Source organism: Eutrema salsugineum, unplaced genomic scaffold (genome assembly GCF_000478725.1).
Source record: "Eutrema salsugineum unplaced genomic scaffold, Eutsalg1_0 scaffold_1, whole genome shotgun sequence".
Taxonomy (NCBI): domain Eukaryota; kingdom Viridiplantae; phylum Streptophyta; class Magnoliopsida; order Brassicales; family Brassicaceae; genus Eutrema; species Eutrema salsugineum.
In genome coordinates, this window is record NW_006256909.1 from 16,123,172 (window position 1) to 16,143,141 (window position 19,970).

Consider the following 19,970-nt stretch of genomic DNA (forward strand, 5'->3'; position numbering starts at 1 on the left):
AACCAAATGGTGCTGCAAAGTGTTCAGGAATTGAAGCTTTTTAAAGACAACCTCATGAGGATTTTTGGTCTCTGAGAGGAAGATGATCTCCGGGAAGAGCTTCTGATGAAACTCCCGGATACGCTGGACTGTCAACAGGTTCCCCAGCCATTGACAATTCCATCTTGCTGTCTTTAAGGAAGCCAATCTGATGGTGAAGAAAAATCCAGATTACTTCTTCTCGACTTTGCGATGAGATTGGTTTTCAGTTCGAGCGGAATAAGCACCGGCATATCCGCTGCAGGGCTCATCGGAAATGCTTCTCCACTCCTGTCCTCAGAGTTCTTATTCGTTTCCTGAGTGGATGACCCCAAAATGAGTTTCCTTTTCCTTGGATTGATGCTAGTAAGGTTTGAAGCAGTGGCCTAGGTTTTCTTTTGCCCAGGTGGTCTCCCAGGTTTGCGCTTTGGAGGGGCTAGAGGAGGCAGAATGGAGATCCCACCAGGAGACTGAATGTTCTCTGGATTTATGGGTCCAAGTCTCAAAGTAGCCGGAATGCGCTCCTGTTCCTTAGGCGAGAGGTGTCCAGGTGAGTTTTCTCCCACTTGATTTTGTTGGAGTCTTGTTGGTTGGACCATTTGAATTGCCGTTTTTAGGAGTTGTCCAGATTCCTCAGCAAGTCTGAAACGTTCCTTCTTGGCCGCACTATCAGTAGGATCAAAACAGTTTCAATATCTAAGCATGATGTCTATCATCTCAGCAAGAGCTTGTGAATTAGCCTCTTGTGGAGTAGGTGGTAGAGGTGTGGGTGGATTGGTATTACTCGTTGTCAGGGAGGCATTAGCATCCAAGCCATCCATGTTGATCCTGGGAGGGGTTGCTGCAAGAGAGGCTTCCTTTAGGCGGGCACGTTCCGCTTTCCCGGGTCTTAAGGGTTTCGAATGGGTTATAGAGCCTAGCTTTAACATTGTAGGTCAAATCTTTGTTAAGGTGGACGATTTTCTGGTGTCTTGACTTTCTCCAGGGAGCTCGCGAGTTGTCTTTACAGAAGTCTCTCGAGCTTTGGAATCTGAGACGATGTTCTTCCCCAGATTGAGAGAGTGAAGGGGCTTGATATTTCCCCCTTGGTTCTTCGTTTGCTTTCGACCTAGTACTCTCATGGTGGGAGGAATCCCCTGCTTGTCTATCTCGAGGTTGGGTTTCTCAGACTCCTTTTTCAGGCCGTGAGGAGAGGGGAATTTGAAGCACAGATTATCTTTATGAGTGAGTCGCATGCACCTAGAGCAGTGTCGTTCGAGCTTCTTGTAAACCAAAGAGGCAAGGAATTCGTCACCATTAGGTTACTCAACCATGGACGTTGTGATGAGAGGTTTTAAGCCGTTAACCTGTACTCTGACTCGAGCGGTGAGAGAGTTAACGTCCACCTCTTCACACAACCCAATCGTGTCACCGAGGCTTAGGAGGGTTTCCTTGGTCCAGAGGTGGACTGGAAAACGTTGAACTTGGATCCAAAAGGGTATAAGGGAGGGAAATTCTCTGGAGATAGAAGGTTCCCATCTCTGTATTATGAGCATCCACTTGGCATAGTGGTAAGGTCTGTTTGCAAGGATGAGTTGTAGGCCTTCCTCACATGTAAATTGGAATTGGAAGTGGCTTTCGCCGAGGTCTACACCTATTGGGCGGACTGCTGTCTTCCACCGGTTCGTGAAGAAAGGGATGATTGACCAGACTTTCTGGTACTTAGGGTTTGTTACTCTGCCCACTAGGGTGTGGGACTGCTTCAGGATGAGTGCAGGGTTATCAGAATCCTTGACCTTAACTCTGACAGATCTCGGGTCGGAGTCCAAACGGTCCACTGATTTACCTTTTCCAGGGTGAGAATACTTGTGAGCCATTCCAGAGCAAGTTGAAGATGGATAGACCACTCTTTGCAGGTTTAAGGAAAGCTTCACTTGAATGAAATGATACAGAGCTGAGGCTACACCTTCGAACTTGAGTCAGAAGAGGGAAGAGAACACCTTACAGGAGAGAAGGACCCTCCGACAGAGAGTCGGGGATGAACCCGGCGGTTTTTGGCCAAGGAAAGTATTGAATTTCAAAAGTTTACCCAAAGAGGGAAAGAAAAGTAGATGAGATTAGTACAAAGTAGATATGAGATTAAAAACGGTAAACTTTGGTAAACGTGCCTGAGAGCTTTTGTAGTTCACACTTTCCTCTTTCATGATGATTTCTTATGAAAGAAAGTTTAACCTTTCCATCATGAAATTATTCAATATGTTTTAAACGTGTATTTGACTCTAAAGGTTCATTAGGTTTTGTAGGTTTTGGTTGGAAAACTCCTTCAAGGACCCATTCATCAGGAAGATTTATTTCTTTCCATTGAATATATCTTGGAATAACGGAGTTGGATCTCGAAAGATATGTTTGTAGTAAGAGGGTTTCACTCTTTTTACTCGAAAGTTTTACTTTTGAAGAGAAAGCACTCATCATAGCTTTATAATGAACTCTAAAAATTATAGTAATTGGAATAGATCCTTCGATCATCTCATAATTGTAAGTTTTGACTTGTAAAACTAGAGATTTTAAGATATTTTTATCTTTTAAAGATACTTTAATTTGGATAACAATCAAATGAAATTGGACCAGTACACAAACGTGGTTCAATAGAACTTAATAATGAATCTTCAAATATTTTAAATCTTGTATCTCGTAAAATAGCTAAAATTGAAGTGTTTAATCCTTCTTTTGAAAAGGGTTTAATTTCAACTTGAACTAAACCAATATGTATATAGTTGAAACTGTTTTCTCTATGTCTTTTTAGAGCATTTTCAGAAAACAAAACGAATTGTTTCAAAAGGTTTTGTAAGTTTTATATCTCGTTTTTCAGTTTTAATTGAGTAATCAGTTCTTAGAATTTAATTTTGAGATTTGATAAATTTTTTCTTTATGAACATTTGGAATTTCCCAATTATCAATTGAACCTTGGAAATGATCTATAGTTGTCTCATGACTAGTGATGACTCCTTTTGAGTTTCTAAGAGACTTTCTATCAGACCTAGAAGAAGTGGTAGACTCGGACCTGTTTGATGTTGATCTTTTAAATAAACTCATTTTTAGTATTTTAAGAATTTATTACTCCTTACAGTCTGTCTAGTAACAATGGGACTTATAACCCTTTCTTAGACTGACTAAGGTGTTGATTGGTTCACCCTCTATCACCCGCAAACGGTTAGTAGCGTTTTATCACAATCATAAAAATCACTGCAAACGCTCTGTATCGTTTTATACCGCTGAAATCCAAAAGTTGCTTCCCGCTAGCGTTTGCGGTTGCGGACGGTAGCGGTTAGGTAAAAATATAATAAATAAATTAATATCAGTTGAAAAAAATTACGATACAAGCATAAGTGCCATAATACTTTAGTTTAATTTATTTATATTAATTATTCTGTTTCCACTTTTAAATTTAAAGTAAGAAATTATAAATATGTATCTTATTAATTACAAAATTAGTTTGTTATAATTCTTTTTTTCTGTTCTTCAGAAAGTTACATGATCAAAGGAGATGACATGTGTGTTACTTCAACGGATCATTGTGGAAAAACAAAGTCAAGATAAATATCCTAGATTTTTGAGTGCACTCCAGAAAGAACGTATTTTGAAGAATACTAATGAGCAATTTGGAGTTGATTTGAGTTGGGATCGTGTAAAAAATCGATTAGATCAATTGAAAATTTTTTACATCAAACATATGACAAATCCAGAAGATCCACGCATTGGAGCAAATTTTTTCCAATCTATTACATTACTAGACACAACTTTGGGTGATGTTCCCAATAATTGAAATAAAACATATTATTATAAAATTTTTTAATTTTTAAAATAATTATTTAGTATTTTATTTATAATTTTACTAATTATTTTAAACTGTTGATTTTGATATTAATCATAATAATATAGTTTTTCTGTTTTTTTTTATAATTATATATGATGTTTATTTTGGTAATTTTATGTTTAACCGCTAAAACAATCACTGGTTTGCCAGTCAAAATTATCCTGCAAACGGATCCGCTTTAAAAAATTTAACCAGTCGTGCAAAACGCTGAATAACGCTCAAAACCGCAATCATCCGCTTCTGCAAACTCCCGCACTCGCAACCGCAACCACTGCGTTTAAACCAGTCAAGCCCTAAAATACTCAGAAGAATAAAGTTCCTTTTCCCAAAAACTAATTATGAAATTAACAAAAATCAGAAAAAAACTTAGACCTAAGACTCTTAATAAACTTAACCGCTAACTATCTCTTTCTCTCACCCCAAACCACAAGCATGGCTTTGATACCATAAGAAACGAAAGTAGATCATACGAAATTGTAACATAAAAATATAAACATAAAAAAATTAACAGAGATAAAATAAAAACAGAAATAAAATAGGCGGTTAAACAGAAATATATTACTTATTTAGTATAATAGATGGTTGAACCAACCACTTAAACATAAATTTAAATATAAACATAAACATAAATTGTAACATAAACAAGATAAAAATTTTTTTATTATATAAAATTAAAGGCGGTTAAACCAGCCATAGTACAAGTTTGGAAAACTTACGTATCGGGAGATCGTAACAATTTAAGGAGAGTACACGACTCAGAAAATATGGTAGAGAAATATAATGAAAGAGAGGGATGAAAAATGGAGAATGAGAACTTGGAGATTACAACTAATACACACTCCTTTATATAGGAGATTTACAGGAGTTCAGATGATAAAAATAATAATAAAACCTAAAATAGTGGTAAAGAATATATAAATCCACTCACACAAAAGCTTGTCTCCACTTCACAAAAACTTGTCTCCCATATCAAAGTGGTGTCATGTCTCTGGAAAACAACACCGATAAATGTGGTATTCGATGTGCGGTGTTGTCGTATTTCATCGTTGTGGATCGTTAAAAGATTTGTCATTATGATCTGTTCGTAACAATGATTTTGTCGAGATTTGTACTTTGTTGGCGAGAAATTATACTCCACTATTTCCAAAAATTTATTCACCAACATCCGGGATATTAGATTCTGATCCGCTTCCCGAGGTTTGTGAAATAGAGTCTAAGATTGAAGGCATGAATTGTAAGGAAATTTCCTTAATTTCTTCTTCAGATTTAGCTGCTGCAAGCATCGATAAAAATTTTGATTTTTGGACCAAGAAAAATGTTGTTTCCGGTGTTTGGTTTTTATTTGGTGTTTGGATAATGGCGACGGAGGAGTTGGAATTTTGGATTTTTATCTATTCTAGAATGTTGGATGGATGTCCTACCAGTTTACCCTGAACTCTCCTAATGATTGGAGTTGGATCAGGGGAAAACTGGAGAGTCCAAGGAAAATGAAATTTAGAGTGAAAAACGGCTATTGGGGAAATTTCTTTTTATTTCTGATGGAATAAAGTTTGTTTTGAAGATTTGAAAATACTTTTGAATGTTATGCTTGAAAATTTCAGTAACAAAACCAATGTAGTTCCACCACAGAATGAACCAATAAGGAGATTTGGATAAATCACAAGTGGTGTCAAAAAAGATTAACTATGTGTGTTTACGTTTTGGGGATTGGATAAAAAAAGAATTGTACCAAGCCTGGCAATAGTCCCAGTAATTGAAAGAGACATTGAAACCAGAGAGATCTTTTAGATTTTCTGGAAAATCTAGACTTTAATTAAGATCGTATTCCCAATAGCTTGGAGCAGACCTTATGAATTTTAAAAGTGGAATAAGCAGGATCAGTGTGGTTTTTATTGAGATAAAAATGTTTAAAGGATACTGATTCTGTTATTTCCAAAATCGTTTGAAAGAATAACACAGTTTTATCTGTATTATGAAGTTTGAATAATCTGTTTTTTTTCCAAAATATTTTTCGATTGTTAAAAATGGGTCTTTGCTGACCAAAAATCCTTTTTCAATATTTATAATGTTTTAATAAATATTTTTTTTTCAAAATTTTCAGAGAATGAGTTTTGTGGAAACTTCTTCAGAATAATTTGTGAATTATTCGAAGGTTTAGAAATTATTTTAGTGGTCTGGTTTTCATATAAAATCATTTTTGAAGGGATCTCAGAGGATTTTAAAACATTTTTGGAAAAGAGGTTTTTAGAATAATCACCCTTTTCATGTTTTGAAAAACTTGGCTCGAAAGATTTTTGTAGCTGTAGAATTTGATCCATGATTTTCTCTGGAGTTTGAAGAGAGTCAGAATGTTCTTCTTTTTTCACATTCTTTCTTATAACAGAGATCCAAGGTTCTGTTTTTATCTGTGGAGTTGTGTTTGGGGGTAAGGATTTTTCTGGGATTGGTTCTAGGGATATATGTCTTTTCCTTTATCAATCTTCCCCAGAGACATCATACCTGTTTTGAAGAAATTTCCGTGTCAAGAGATCTTGAATAGAGGTTGAATCTCCTTTAATATATTTTATATCAAAATCAAAAATACTTAAAATTCCTTGCCATCGCGCAAAAATTTGTTTTGAGGCAAGGTTTCTAACATCTTTAGCGCTTTTGCAATCGATACGTAAGAGAAATTTTTTATTCAAAAGATCACTTTGAAATTGTTGTATACATAGTACTATACTTAAAAGAATAGTTTTGGGTTTGTATAGGACGAGCCTTAGTGGGAAATTTCCCTTGTATGGCAAATCAACAATGTGTTGTTTGCGATTCCAAAATGCTGTTGGTAATTCTAAACAAATTTCCTTGTCAAAAAGTTTTTCTAGATTTAAATTTTTTTCTTTTACTTCATTTGTATCCAAAGCTTTTTTTGTTTTTTGAAGTAAAAATTCAGATTTTAAAATTTCTAAATGGAATGTTTTACTATATATTAAGTGTTTAGACTGCGCTTTTTAAGTGTTTCAAGCTTTTATTAAATTTAGACTGCGCTTTTTAAGTGTTTCAAGAAATTGGAAAGATAGTTTTTGTTTTGGGTTTTGAAAGAAATTGAATAATCCATAAGTTTGTATGGTGTGTTAAATTTATGAAGGGAGTCCTAATATAACGTTTTGATATATATCATCTGTCAAGACGAATGCAGTCTTAATGTATATATTATCTTTTAAAACGGAAGCTTCTGCTCTAGACGTTATGAAGAGTTTAGAATTATTAGCAGCAGATAATTCTTCTCGTGTTTCTAGATGAAAACATTTTGGGACAAGTCCATACTTGCTGCAATAAAGATCAGCGCCTGTATCAAACAGAGCGATTGTATCAATTTTATAATTTTCAGAAAAAAAAACAAGTGTGATTTTTATTTTATATTTCTGGGAAGTGATTTGTCTTAAAACACAGAGAAAATCCTTAGGGGCAGAGTCTAGAGACTGCATTTGTTCTTTGAGACTGAGATCATCTTCTATGTTATCTAGTTTATCATTGTCTTGCTCATCAGAACTAGAATTATGATTCCCTTTGATAGAAGATATAACTGAGTGAAAAATACTCAGAATCTCTTTTTTGCTTTTCTCTAAGAGTTTTGAGATCATTTTTACCTCTTTTATTTGCATCCTAAGATCTTGAATTGTTGTTTTAGAACCATCTTTCTTTCTTTTGTTAAGGATTGTGGTTGGATCATAAGATGATTTTGAAGATGTTGGATAATGAGGCTTTGATGTGTTTTCAGAGATTTTTATTTTTTTACCGTTCAGGGACGAAAGGATTGTTTCTAAACATTTTAGTTTGGTTTGAGGATTTGAAATGAAATTCAAGATTTCGATCTGAAATTCTTGATCTTTTGTAAGTATGTTTATTTTATTTTCATCAGATTCAGAGCCGGATGATGAGTTCTTTAGCTCATCAACTTGCAGGGCTTTTTTCAGAGGATAATGATGAATCAGAAACATTACCCGATGATGATGAATGATCTAGCAAGAGATTTGATATTTTAATCGAAAGTTCTTCTCCAAGGCCGAGATCTTGGATTTTTCTGTTAATACGACATAATTTTGAAGTGTGACCCTTTTTATTACATTTGAAGCAAGTGAGATTTTTGTAGAATGGCTTAGTGGTTGTTATTTCTTTTGGAGTAAATCTCTTACGAGGTTTTTGCCAGTAATTTTCGTAAGATTTATGATTTCTATAGGTTTTAGAGTATTTTCTAGGCTTATTTTTAGAGTAGTAAGAATTACTGTAATCTCCTATGCAGGACTTACTATTTTTGCTGGGATCAATTTCGAATTGTCTACAAAATGAGGCTATTTCTACTTTTGTTCTTTTGAGTTCCCATTTAGGATGTTTCTTGAGTTTTAGATCTTGACAGATCTTGAGACCTTCTTGTTGAACAATACTGATCAACTCTCCATAAGTGAAATCATCATAATCAATTATTTGGGTTCCCGTGGAATCTTCAATTTTATTTCTAACTTTTTCTCCTAAAAGGGTTGGAGGTCTTGCGATGAATTTTTCTTTTCAAAAAGGTTGGTTTGAATCTTGGCGGAGTAGAACCCTAGTAAGGATAGCGTTTTTGTACCATTGGAAATCGCTAAGCCTTCATTTAAGGTTTGAAAGGAGTTCGGCGTTGTTATCTCTAAGTACTGAGGGATTTTCTATAAAATGCAAGGTTATGGCTATAACTAAGGTGGCTACAGCATCTTGTTGGGGATTTCCAAAATTATCTAGTATGAGCACATTATCCTCATCTGTTTTGATGGCATATGGATTTCTGAGCACTGCTGATTGTTTAGGTAGTTATCCCACCATCCTTTAAGGTGGCCCGAAAAACCGGCTATTAGTAGCTCAGCTACGGTTCTATCCTCATTTCCTACTTGAGTTCTGTAGGCGTTTGCGGCCATAGTTATTTTTTGTCAAAAATTTAAGATACTTAGATATTCCATCGATATTACAGTCATAAACTGAAGATGAATTGAACCTAGGTTGTTCTACTGTCTGGATTTGACCTAGGTCAGTGATATGATCGTGACCAGCTCAGAGGAGGAGGAACCAGAGGTAGCTGGCAGGATCACTCGTTCCAGAGCTAGAGAGATGGCTAAGGAGGCTCACGCACTCATTGCCGCAGAGGACAGCGATCACCTGGAGGCTGGAGCTCACATCTTCAACATCTCTATGTTGAAGAATGAAGAACCCAGTAACAATGACTAGGTAACTTAGGTGATGATTCTGTACTCTTTTCCTTGGTGAGAATTTTGGAAGGAAGGAGGTTCTTCTCCAAGGTTTTTAACGAGGCAGAAATCATTGCTACGTCGAGTTACTTAGAAGTTGTTACTAATGGGTAATAATGTGCAAAGTCACAATGACTTGTGCACTAGTATTTTAGGCGCACCACTTAGGATTTAGAAGGGACGCCTCGCTGTTTTATTTTAATCAAACTTCTTGTTGTTTCTATTTCAAACTTCATGTAGTTTTGTTATTAGGGCTGCGATTTTCTCTCTAAGTCTACATATTAGAGAAAATCGCCTAAGTGTTAATCAGTGAAGAATTTTTATCAAAAAAACTTATTGTGTTCTTCGCTCTTTTGATTTCTGAGAACAAAACATACTCTGAAATTCGAATCTCTTAAAACTAAGCTGTTTACAAGAGATTCTACTATCACCATCACACCACCTTCACGATCCCATCTTCTCTTCTCTCTCACGCCACCATCGCGCATCCACGACTCGATCCGCCGAGTCTCCACCATCCTCATCGAACCGATCGCTCCAACCACTAACACAAGCCCATCGAGTCACCATCGTGTCACCACCACCACCATATCACCTCATCGATACGTTCTGACCATTATATCGCCGCTTCTATTGCATTTTTCTTCAGAGTTGATCACCTAGGAGCACATCACGTGGTATCAGAGCCAACTCTGAACCAAAGGCTGAGAAATCTTTAACCTTAAATCGCGATTTTTGATCTGAATTTGTGTTCCGAATTCGTGCTTCGATTCTTAGGGCTTAGCGAGTTCGGTTGTTTGTGTGCATCGAACTGTTTCTCTCTTTTAATCGCTGTATCATTGTTATTTGTTTCGTATCGTTCGTTAGTACAGGTCCTGCTGTTAGATCGTGTTCGTCTCAAGTTTATTTCGTGTCAAGTCAAGTTTGTTTTGTGTCGAGTCCTATCGAGTCACATCGAATTTGGTAGATCGTGTCTAGGGCTTTGATTGTTTTCGTTTTCGTTAAACTTGATCTTTAGATGTTTCGTTTTCGTTGAGGTTCTGTTCAGAGTCTTCGTTGGTCCGAATTCGATAAGTTTGATAACTCGTTGTTTTCGAGTTAGTTAGACTTGATAATTCGTTGTTCATCGCTTCATGTTTTTGTGTCCTTAGTTTGTTAGGGTTCCATCGAATTTCATTAATACACGTCTAGTTTCTATAATTTTCGTTGTTAAGTGAATTTCGTGAATTTTTCGTTAAGTTTGTTTTAGATTTCGTGAATTTCGTTTCTTTTTTTTTTTATGTTGAATTTTAGTCGATCATGCTGCTGCCTTTGTGATTCCGTCTAGAACAAGTTACTGCGAGTTCTTTAAAAAAAATTTCAGGTACTATGGAGCTTTCAGCTGAGGCGATGGAAGCTCTGAACCGAGCAATGTCTCAACAGATTAAAGAGGCGAATCAAGCCATAGCAACTCAGCTCACACAACAAATCGAACAACTCAATGACAAGTTCGAGACAAAGATGAATGATCTGCTCAAAGATCTCAGTGCAAGTAGAGAAGAGTCGTCACAATCTCCAACTCCGTCGGAAGCAATGCGCTTAGCTAAGGGTAAAGGGCACATAGGGTCTTCCCGGAAACTTCCACGCCACCCAACACCTTCCAAAGTTAGGACTAAAGCTAAGTCCAGTCGAAGCAAAATTGAGGGCAGAGAGACTACGCTTAATCCGAGGAGGAATCCTACTGGTGCAGAACGAGATGGCCCAAGGGTAGATCGTCAACACCGCAGAGAGGAATATATTGCTGGGCATCGAGTTACCCTGGAATCAGACCCAGAATACTATGAGGAGGACGAAGCTTCTGATCATAGCAGAGAAACTGTGAGATGAGATCGAGGCCGCGGACATGGTCGAGATTATGATCCTCTACGTCAGCAGCTGCGTCACATCAAAATCCAGTATCCTCCTTTCCATGGAACTAATGATCTCGAAGCTTATCTAGATTGGGAAAGGAAGATGGAGTCTAATTTTCTGGTCCAAGGAACCTACGAGCTCAACAAGGTGAAGATTGCAGTTTCAGAATTTCATGGGTATGCACTTCTATGGTGGGAGCAGTTGGGAGTCACCAGAAATCGCCTTAGGGAACTTCCGATTACTACTTGGGATCAGCTTGTTATACAGATGAGGAAGAGGTTCGTTCCAGCCCATCATCGGCGCGAAATACTCAAACACTTAGGCGCCTCGTCCAAGGTACAAAGTCTGTTCGAGATTACTATCAGGAATTGGAAACTTTGCTCATTCGTGCAGATTTACGAGAAGGAGAAGAGATGGTAATGTCGAGATTTCTTGGAGACTTAATCGAGAAATTCAAAACAAGGTGGAACTTTAGGATTTCGCAGATATACAAGAGATGGTGCATAAGGCTGAATTCGTGGAATCTCAAGTCAAGAGGCTAATCCTCAAATCCACATTCACGCCTAGTGTGCCTAAGCCTAAGGAGATCAGCAAACCAGCTTACTCTAGAGGCATCAAACCACCCTCTACTGGAATTAAAGAAGAAGCTAAAGCTGAGTTCAAACCTAGAAGTGGTACTTCTATCAGCAATGTGAGGTGTTTCAAATGTCAAGGAATGGGACATTACTCTCGAGATTGTCCAAACAAGAAGGTTTTCTTGTTACAAGAGGGAGGAGAGATAGTTCCTCAAGAGGACTCAGAGGCCGAATATGAACTAGAGGAGGAGGAAGAAGCTGCTGCCGTGGGCGAGATGCTGGTTGCCAGAAGGACTTTGAGTGTTCAGAGTCTACCTGAAGAGACTTGTCAGCGAGAGAACCTGTTTCATACGAGATGCTTCATTAAAGAGAAAGTTTGTAGCCTTATCATAGATGGAGGAAGTTGTACTAATGCTGCAAGCGAAGAGATGGTTAAGAAGCTCCAGCTCAAGACTATTCCTCATCCAAGACCGTATAAGCTTCAGTGGTTGAATGACAGTGGAGCCTTGACCGTATCTCAGCAAGTTATGGTTTCTCTATCTATTGGGAAGTATGAAGATGAGATTCTATGTGATGTTATTCCCATGGGTTCGAGTCATGTGTTGCTAACAGACCGTGGCAATCAGATCGTAGGGTGATACACGACGGTTATACCAACAAGCACTCATTCGAGTTTAAAGGTCGCAAAATTACCCTCCTACCTCTCACACCTACCGAGATTTACCAAGATCAGATTCAGATGAAGCTCAAGGAGAAGGAGAAAATCGCCAACAGCCTCTACATAAACCACAGTGAATTTTCTAAACTCTTTGATCCTGAAATGACTATTTTTATGTTTGTGTACAAGGAATCCCTTGTTAGTACTAACCCTTCACAGGAGCTTCCTAGTGCTATGTTTGAGATTTTTCAGGAATATAAGGACGTTTTTCCGGAAGAAATTCCACCAGGGCTACCTCCAATTCGCGGGATAGAGCATCAGATCGACTTGGTACCAGGATCAGCATTACCTAATAGACCAGCTTACCGAACCAATCCTGTAGAGACTAAGGAGCTGTAGAAGCAATTGGAAGAGCTGATGAGCAAAGGACATATCCGAGAAAGCTTGAGTCCATGTGCGGTTCCAGTTCTGTTAGTGCCAAAGAAGGATGGTTCCTGGAGAATGTGTGTAGACTGCCGAGCTATCAACAACATCACTGTGAAGTATAGGCATCCGATTCCAAGACTAGATGATATGCTGGATGAGCTCTGTGGATTGACAATCTTCTCTAAGATAGACTTGAAAAGTGGGTATCATCAGATCAGAATGAAAGAAGGAGACGAATGGAAGACGGCATTCAAGACAAAGCAAGGACTCTACGAGTGGCTAGTTATGCTGTTTGGTCTCACCAATACTCCCAGCACCTTCATGAGATTAATGAACCATGCCCTGAGACCATTCATTGGCGTGTTCGTAGTGGTTTATTTCGACGATATCCTCATCTACAGTAAAGGCTTTGTAGTAAGTGCAGGAGGAGTTAAAGTAGATGAAGAAAAGATAAAAGCTATCAAGGAGTGGCCAACCCCAAGAATATTGGAGAAGTCCGAAGTTTCCATGGCTTAGCAGGATTCTACAGGCGTTTTGTTCGTGATTTCAGCACCATAGCCGCGCTCTTAACAGAAGTAATCAAGAAAGACGTGGGGTTCAAGTGGGGAGAGGCGCAAGAACAGGCTTTTACAGCCCTTAAAGAGAAGCTTATCAATTCATCCTTACTAGTACTTCCTGACTTTACTAAGACTTTTGAGATTGAATGCGATGCTTCTGGTGTAGGTATTGGAGCAGTTCTTATGCAGGACAAGAAGTCCGTCGCTTACTTCAGCGAAAAGTTAGGAGGATCAACGCTGAATTATCCCACGTATGACAAGGAGTTATACGCATTGGTTCGAGCTCTCCAGACGTGGCAGCATTACCTATGGCCTAAGGAGTCCGTCATTCATACCGATCACGAGTCTCTAAAGCACCTTAAGGGTCAGCAGAAACTTAACAAAAGACATGGGCGATGGATGGAGTTCATTGAGACATTCCCCTACATTGTTAGATACAAAAAAGGTAAAGATAATGTGGTCGCAGACGCATTATCCAGGAGGTACACTCTTATTTCTACCTTAACGTCAAAGTTGCTTGGATTTGAGCATATTATAGATCTTTATAAATCTGATACTGACTTTTCTGAGAGCTATGCCAAATGTCATAAGTTTGCCTGTGAGAAATTTTATAGACAGGATGGATACTTGTTCTTCAGTAATCGATTGTGCATACCACAAGGATCCATTCGAGAGCTATTGGTACGAGAAGCTCATGGAGGTGGATTAGCTGGACACTTCGGTGTCACCAAGACACTTCTTGGACTACAAGAGCACTTCTATTGGCCGAACATGAAGAAAGACGTCGAGAAAATCTGCTCTAGATGTGTCGTATGTAAGATGGCTAAGAGTAAAGTTCAACCTCACGGTTTGTATACTCCTTTGCCTATTCCTTCTCAACCTTGGACTAATATCTCTATGGATTTTGTAGTTGGCTTACCTCGAACCAGAAATGGTAGAGATTCTATTTTTGTAGTTGTTGACAGGTTTAGCAAGATGGCTCACTTCATCGCTAGCCATAAGACAGATGATGCTGTGAATGTAGCTAACTTGTTTTTTAGGGAAGTAGTAAGATTGCATGGAATGCCACAGGTTATCGTTTCAGATCGAGACACAAAGTTCTTAGGACATTTTTGGCGGACGCTTTGGGCTCAGCTGGGAACAAAGCTCTCATTCTCAACTACGTGTCATCCTCAGACCGATGGAAAGACTGAGGTGGTGAATAGAACGTTGTCCACACTTCTAAGGACTTTGGTGAAAAGTAACCTCAAGACATGGGAAGCGTGTCTGCCTCATGTCGAGTTTGCTTACAATCACGCTAAGCATTCCGCTACCCTCTTTTCTCCTTTTGAAATTGTATATGGGTTTAATCCACAATCACCTCTAGACTTGATCCCTTTGCCTTTAAGTGGAAAATGCAGTTTGAATGGCAAGGAGAAAGCTGAACAGGTCCGAAGAATACATGCTAAGGCTAAGGAGAACATCGAGAAGAAGACAAAGCAGTATGAGAAGCATGCCAACAAAGGACAAAAGGAGCTGATTTTCAAAGAAGGAGATCTGGTGTGGATCCATCTGAGGAAGGAGCGATTTCCAACTGAACGAAAGAACAAGCTAATGCCCAGAGTTGATGGACCATTCGTAGTCATCAAAAGAATCAACAACAACGCCTATCAGATTGATCTTCAAGGTAAGTATGACGTTTCTGATGCTTTCAAAGTTTCTGACTTGCTTCCTTATGTTGCAGATTCAGATTTGAGGACAAATCCTTTTCAAGAGGGAGAGGATGATATGATCGTGACCAGCTCAGAGGAGGAGGAACCAGAGGTAGCTGGCAGGATCACTCGTTCCAGAGCTAGAGAGATGGCTAAGGAGGCTCACACACTCATTGCCGCAGAGGACAGCGATCACCTGGAGGCTGGAGCTCACATCTTCAACATCTCTATTTTGAAGAATGAAGAACCCAGTAACAAAGACTAGGTAACTTAGGTGATGATTCTGTACTCTTTTCCTTGGTGAGGATTTTGGAAGGAAGGAGGTTCTTCTCCAAGGTTTTTAACGAGGCAGAAATCATTGCTACGTCGATTTACTTAGAAGTTGTTACTAATGGTTAATAATGTGCAAAGTCACAATGACTTGTGCACTAGTATTTTAGGCGCACCACTTAGGATTTAGAAGGGACGCCTCACTGTTTTATTTTAATCAAACTTCTTGTTGTTTCTATTTCAAACTACATGTAGTTTTGTTATTAGGGCTGCGATTTTCTCTCTAAGTCTATATATTAGAGAAAATCGCCTAAGTGTTAATCAGTGAAGAATTTTTATCAAAAAACCTTATTGTGTTTTTCGCTCTTTTGATTTCTGAGAACAAAACAAACTCTGAAATTCGAATCTCTTAAAACTAAGCTGTTTACAAGAGATTCTACTATCACCATCACACCACCTTCACGATCCCATCTTCTCTTCTCTCTCACGCCACCATCGCGCATCCACGACTCGATCCGCCGAGTCTCCACCATCCTCATCGAACCGATCGCTCCAACCACTAACACAAGCCCATCGAGTCATCATCGTGTCACCACCACCACCATATCGCCTCATCGATACGTTCTGACCATTATATCGCCGCTTCTATTGCCTTTTTCTTCAGAGTTGATCACCTAGGAGCACATCAGTCAGGGGCAAAGATTATTTGACGATCTTGATGGTTAATCTCAGGGATTGAATTTTGCTCAGAGGATTCACTAGCATAGGATTCATTAGCTAGAGTATTTTTTTGGGCTTTAGAAGTAGGAGTATCGTGAATATCGGATTCCTGAAGCGTGCTATTTTCTCCTTTGTCTATCTTACTTAGTTGGCTTTGAAGAGCACGAGTGAATTCTTTATTCGTCTCTTGGTAAGTTTTGACACTAGAGCTAGAAATTTGGCAAGGTTTGATTGTGTTTTTTTTTTTTTTTTCTTTTCAGAGGTAGAATCTATTCGAGTGATTTGTTGATTTTGAATCAATTTTTCGATTCTATCAAGCTGTTTGCCTATTGTTCCAAGATTCGTATTTGAAAAATTGTTTTGGACGATGATATATTTGATATTAGTCTTATCATCATCTTGGGGATGTTTAAAAGCAATCGCTTCAATTAGTGTCCCAACAATCCAAGCTTGATTCCCTGTTGAGGGGGGTGATTGGAGCGGATAATTTTTCCATTGGCAAGGGTTTCTCATTCATGGGTTTATTGCGTGGTGATTAGATTCATAATTTTAGAAAAAGGAAAATTGATACTATTTTTGAATGCTTAGTATTCAAACCAATTGAAAAACAAATTTGTCTTTTATGTTCACAAGATATTTGTAAAACTCTTCTATTTTTAATTTTTTTTTTTTGAAAAACCAAAGTATTTTTTGGGTGTTATTTTTAGAGTAAAGTTCATCACGTAAAAACTCTTTATCTATTTGAAAATCTTTTTCTAAAACATTTAACTCATTTATCATATTATTTGTAACAACTGAGAAAGTAGGACTTGGTGGCTCCGATTTTGTAGAAAAGTCATTATGTTGAAAACTATTTTCTGCTTTGTAAACAAGTTTTGGGATTTGTGTTCGAAAATCAACATTTCTTTAAACAGAATTTGAAATATCAGAAGTTGAAAACCGTAGTTGGAATTTTGGACAATTTTCCATTCTGAAAAAATCTTGTGCTAATTGGGAAACTCTTCTTAGATCAATAGTTTATCGAAGAGAAGAAGATTCATGATGATAGAAAGTTTTACCTTTCCTTTTTTTTTTGGGCAAACAATTCATTTAATTAAAAGCGTTTGAAGACCGATTACAAAGGAGCATTCGAAGAGTCCATTAAGGAGCTCTTTGCAAGGCGATCTGCTAAACTATTATCACTACGAAGATATGCGAAAACGAGACGAAGTTGAATCTCGCCGAAAGAGTTTTGACATCTTGGAGGATTCCATGGAGCTCCTTAATTTTCTTGTCAGAGTTGATTGAGTTAATCAGGTCAAGCGAATCAGATCTCATCGCCAGGTTCTGAATTCCCAGCTGGATTGCGTGATTCAGGGCCGATCGCAGAGCTAGTGCTTCTCCGATTAGGGGGGAGGGAACATGATGGACAGCTTTCGACCCTTGATCCGTGATTGTTCCTTTGTTCATGAAGATCCAGCATGTCCCAGCCAGATTCATATCTTCTCGCCATGCAGCATCTGAGGAGGCGTAGATGGTTTCGGGAGGGGGTTGATTTGTCATGACTCGAGGTAGAACCCTGGTTTCTCCAATTGCTGAGCTTGCATCCATTCCCGAGCTGACGCTATTGCTTTGTTGAGCGTTTCATCCTCTGATAAGATCCTGTTTTCAAAGATCACAAGGTTCCTAAAGATCCATATTTGCCAGCAAAGCCATGGGAAGAGAGACCCCAGTCCAATTCCAGTTGGGGGGAGGCAAATCAGTTTCTTTCCAATACTGACGCCCGATTGAAAATCTGAGAACGAGGAGCTGTCGATCACCAAGGTAAATGGAGCTTTTTCCCAGATGTTTCTTGAGAATGAGCAGTAGAAAAAGCAGTGAGTTGCTGATTCCAATTCTCCACATCGAAAGCAGTTTGTCATCGCTGTCATTCCACGTTTTTGCAGGTTTTTCCCTAATGGCAGTGCTCCTTGAAGGATTTTCCATAAGAACATACGGAGTTTAGGAGAGAGAGCTCCCGTCCAGACATTCGTTGTCCAGGCTAGATTACTTTGAATGGAGGTATTAGATACCTGATTCCTTTCTGCCATAACAGTTTGATATCCTGATTTTGTAGTATACTCTCCTGCCTTATTTGGGAGCCAAATGTATTCGTCCTCTGCGTCTTCCCAACTTGGCTTGAGGCTGAGAATAACTGGGAGGAGGTGCAGTAAGATCAAGTTTATTCGGTCTGTGTTCCATTCTGATGAATCTTCCCTCATGAGCTCTGAAACTTTTAAGTCTTTTGTGGCTTCTGTTGCAGGTCCATAAGGAGTAGTTGGCTTAGTGAGAGACATCCACGGCTCAGACCAAAGGTTAGTTGATTTTCCATTGCCGATAGCTTTGCCAAGATTCTTAAGTAGAAAATTCCTGCCTACTAGTATGCCTTGCCATCCATGGGATGATGTAGCTGGAGTGTTGACCTGTAGGAAGTGCTCATGTTTGCAGTATTTTTTTAGCAGAACTTAAGCTAGCAGGCACTCCTGGTTTTGTAGAATACACCAACTCAACTTGGCCAACAGAGCATCACTGAAGCATTCTATATCCCGAAAACTCAGGCCTCTGTCTTTCTTTGCTTTTGTTAGTTTAGTCCACACAATCCACCACATCTTTTTAACTCCTTGATTTGAATCCCACCAATATCTTGTCAATGCTGATTAGGTTCTTCTATAGAGGCTTTTGGGCGGTTTAAAACGCGTCCTTGTGTATGTAGGAATAGCTGACAGAACGGATTTGAGAAGGGTCAACTTGCCAGCACTGGAGAGGAATTTCGAAGACCAGCTAAGGGACTTCTGGCGGATGCGGTCCACTATTAAGGTGAACAAATTCTTCTTTTTCCTTCCAAAGTACTCTGGTAAGCCAAGATACTTCCCTTGTTCTCCTTCATTCACAATCCCCAGTTTGGTTTTAACTCTTTCTTTTACTTTTGGGGGTGTCTTGCTTGAGAAGGTTACTGAAGATTTGGTAGTGTATTGTTGACAGATTTGGCAGTGTATAGTCTGCAACAGCTTTTGGAGAAAAGGTTTTAGGGATGAGTATAACATGTGTATTGTTGACAGATCTCGGGAAGTGTCCTTCATGGAAAAAGCTTTGAAGCTCCGCTGATATTTTATCTCCCACTATTTCTAGTTAGACTGAAAGAAACTGGTTGAGAAGCCATCTGGACCTGGCGCTTTGTCAGGGTGAAACTGAGAAGAGAGCTGCTCGGATTTCCTCCTTGGTGGGTATTGCTGTGAGTTTCTCATTCATATCCGAGGTGACTAGTGGACTTAGAGCTTCTTGTACTGTTGCAGGATCCAAAGAACCATTGGAAGTGAAGAGGTCTTGGTAGACGTTGCTGATGACCTCCGAAATCTCATCTTCTTCGTACACAGGTATTCCATGACTATTCTCTATGACCGAGAACTTATTTCTGGCCCTTCTCCCTTTCGTAATATCATGGAAGTAGTTGGTGTTTTTGTCTCCTAGTGATAACCATAAGTTCCTACTTCTATGCTGCCAATATGCTTCCTCTCTTGTATATGCAGCTTTCAGATTTGCTTTGTTCTCGGTTATCAGGTCCTCGTCTGGATTACTGCTGCTTAGGGCTTCATCCAGGCTCAATTTCTCATTCTCAGTGGTTTTCTGAGCATTTTCATGATGCTTCCTGTTCCAGATAGAAATTGCTTGTCTGCAGCTTGAGATTTGTTGCTCTACCGAGGCGTCGGGGTATAGGTTCCAGGTTCTTTCAACCAGCTTTGTAATCTCATCATTGTTTTTCATTCGTCTGTCGTACCTGAAGATGCTCTTCTTTTTTGCGAGTTGTAGTGTCGAAATACGTGACTATGGGGCGATGATATGACCCTTCATATTGGAGGTATCTGCACATGCCTCTGGGGAACATCTCAGCCCATGAGGTGTTGGAGAGTGTTCTGTCTAGTCAAAAATGTATCAGGTGCGTGTGTTTTTTCCCTCTCCAAGACAAAGGGTTACCAGTGTGTTGCAACTCAAAGAGGTCACACTGTGATAAAAATGCTCAGAAGTCGCCAAAGGATCCTTC

At 38.9% G+C, this 19,970-nt stretch overlaps 1 protein-coding gene across 1 annotated transcript; it reads right to left on the reverse strand.

Annotated features, from left to right (window-relative positions):
• Window positions 1-17,080: 17,080 nt before the first annotated feature.
• LOC112082080 lies at window positions 17,081-17,503 on the reverse strand. The gene has a single exon (XM_024149172.1). The coding sequence runs from the start codon at window positions 17,501-17,503 to the stop codon at window positions 17,081-17,083; it is 423 nt and encodes a 140-aa protein (XP_024004940.1).
• Window positions 17,504-19,970: the final 2,467 nt, after the last annotated feature.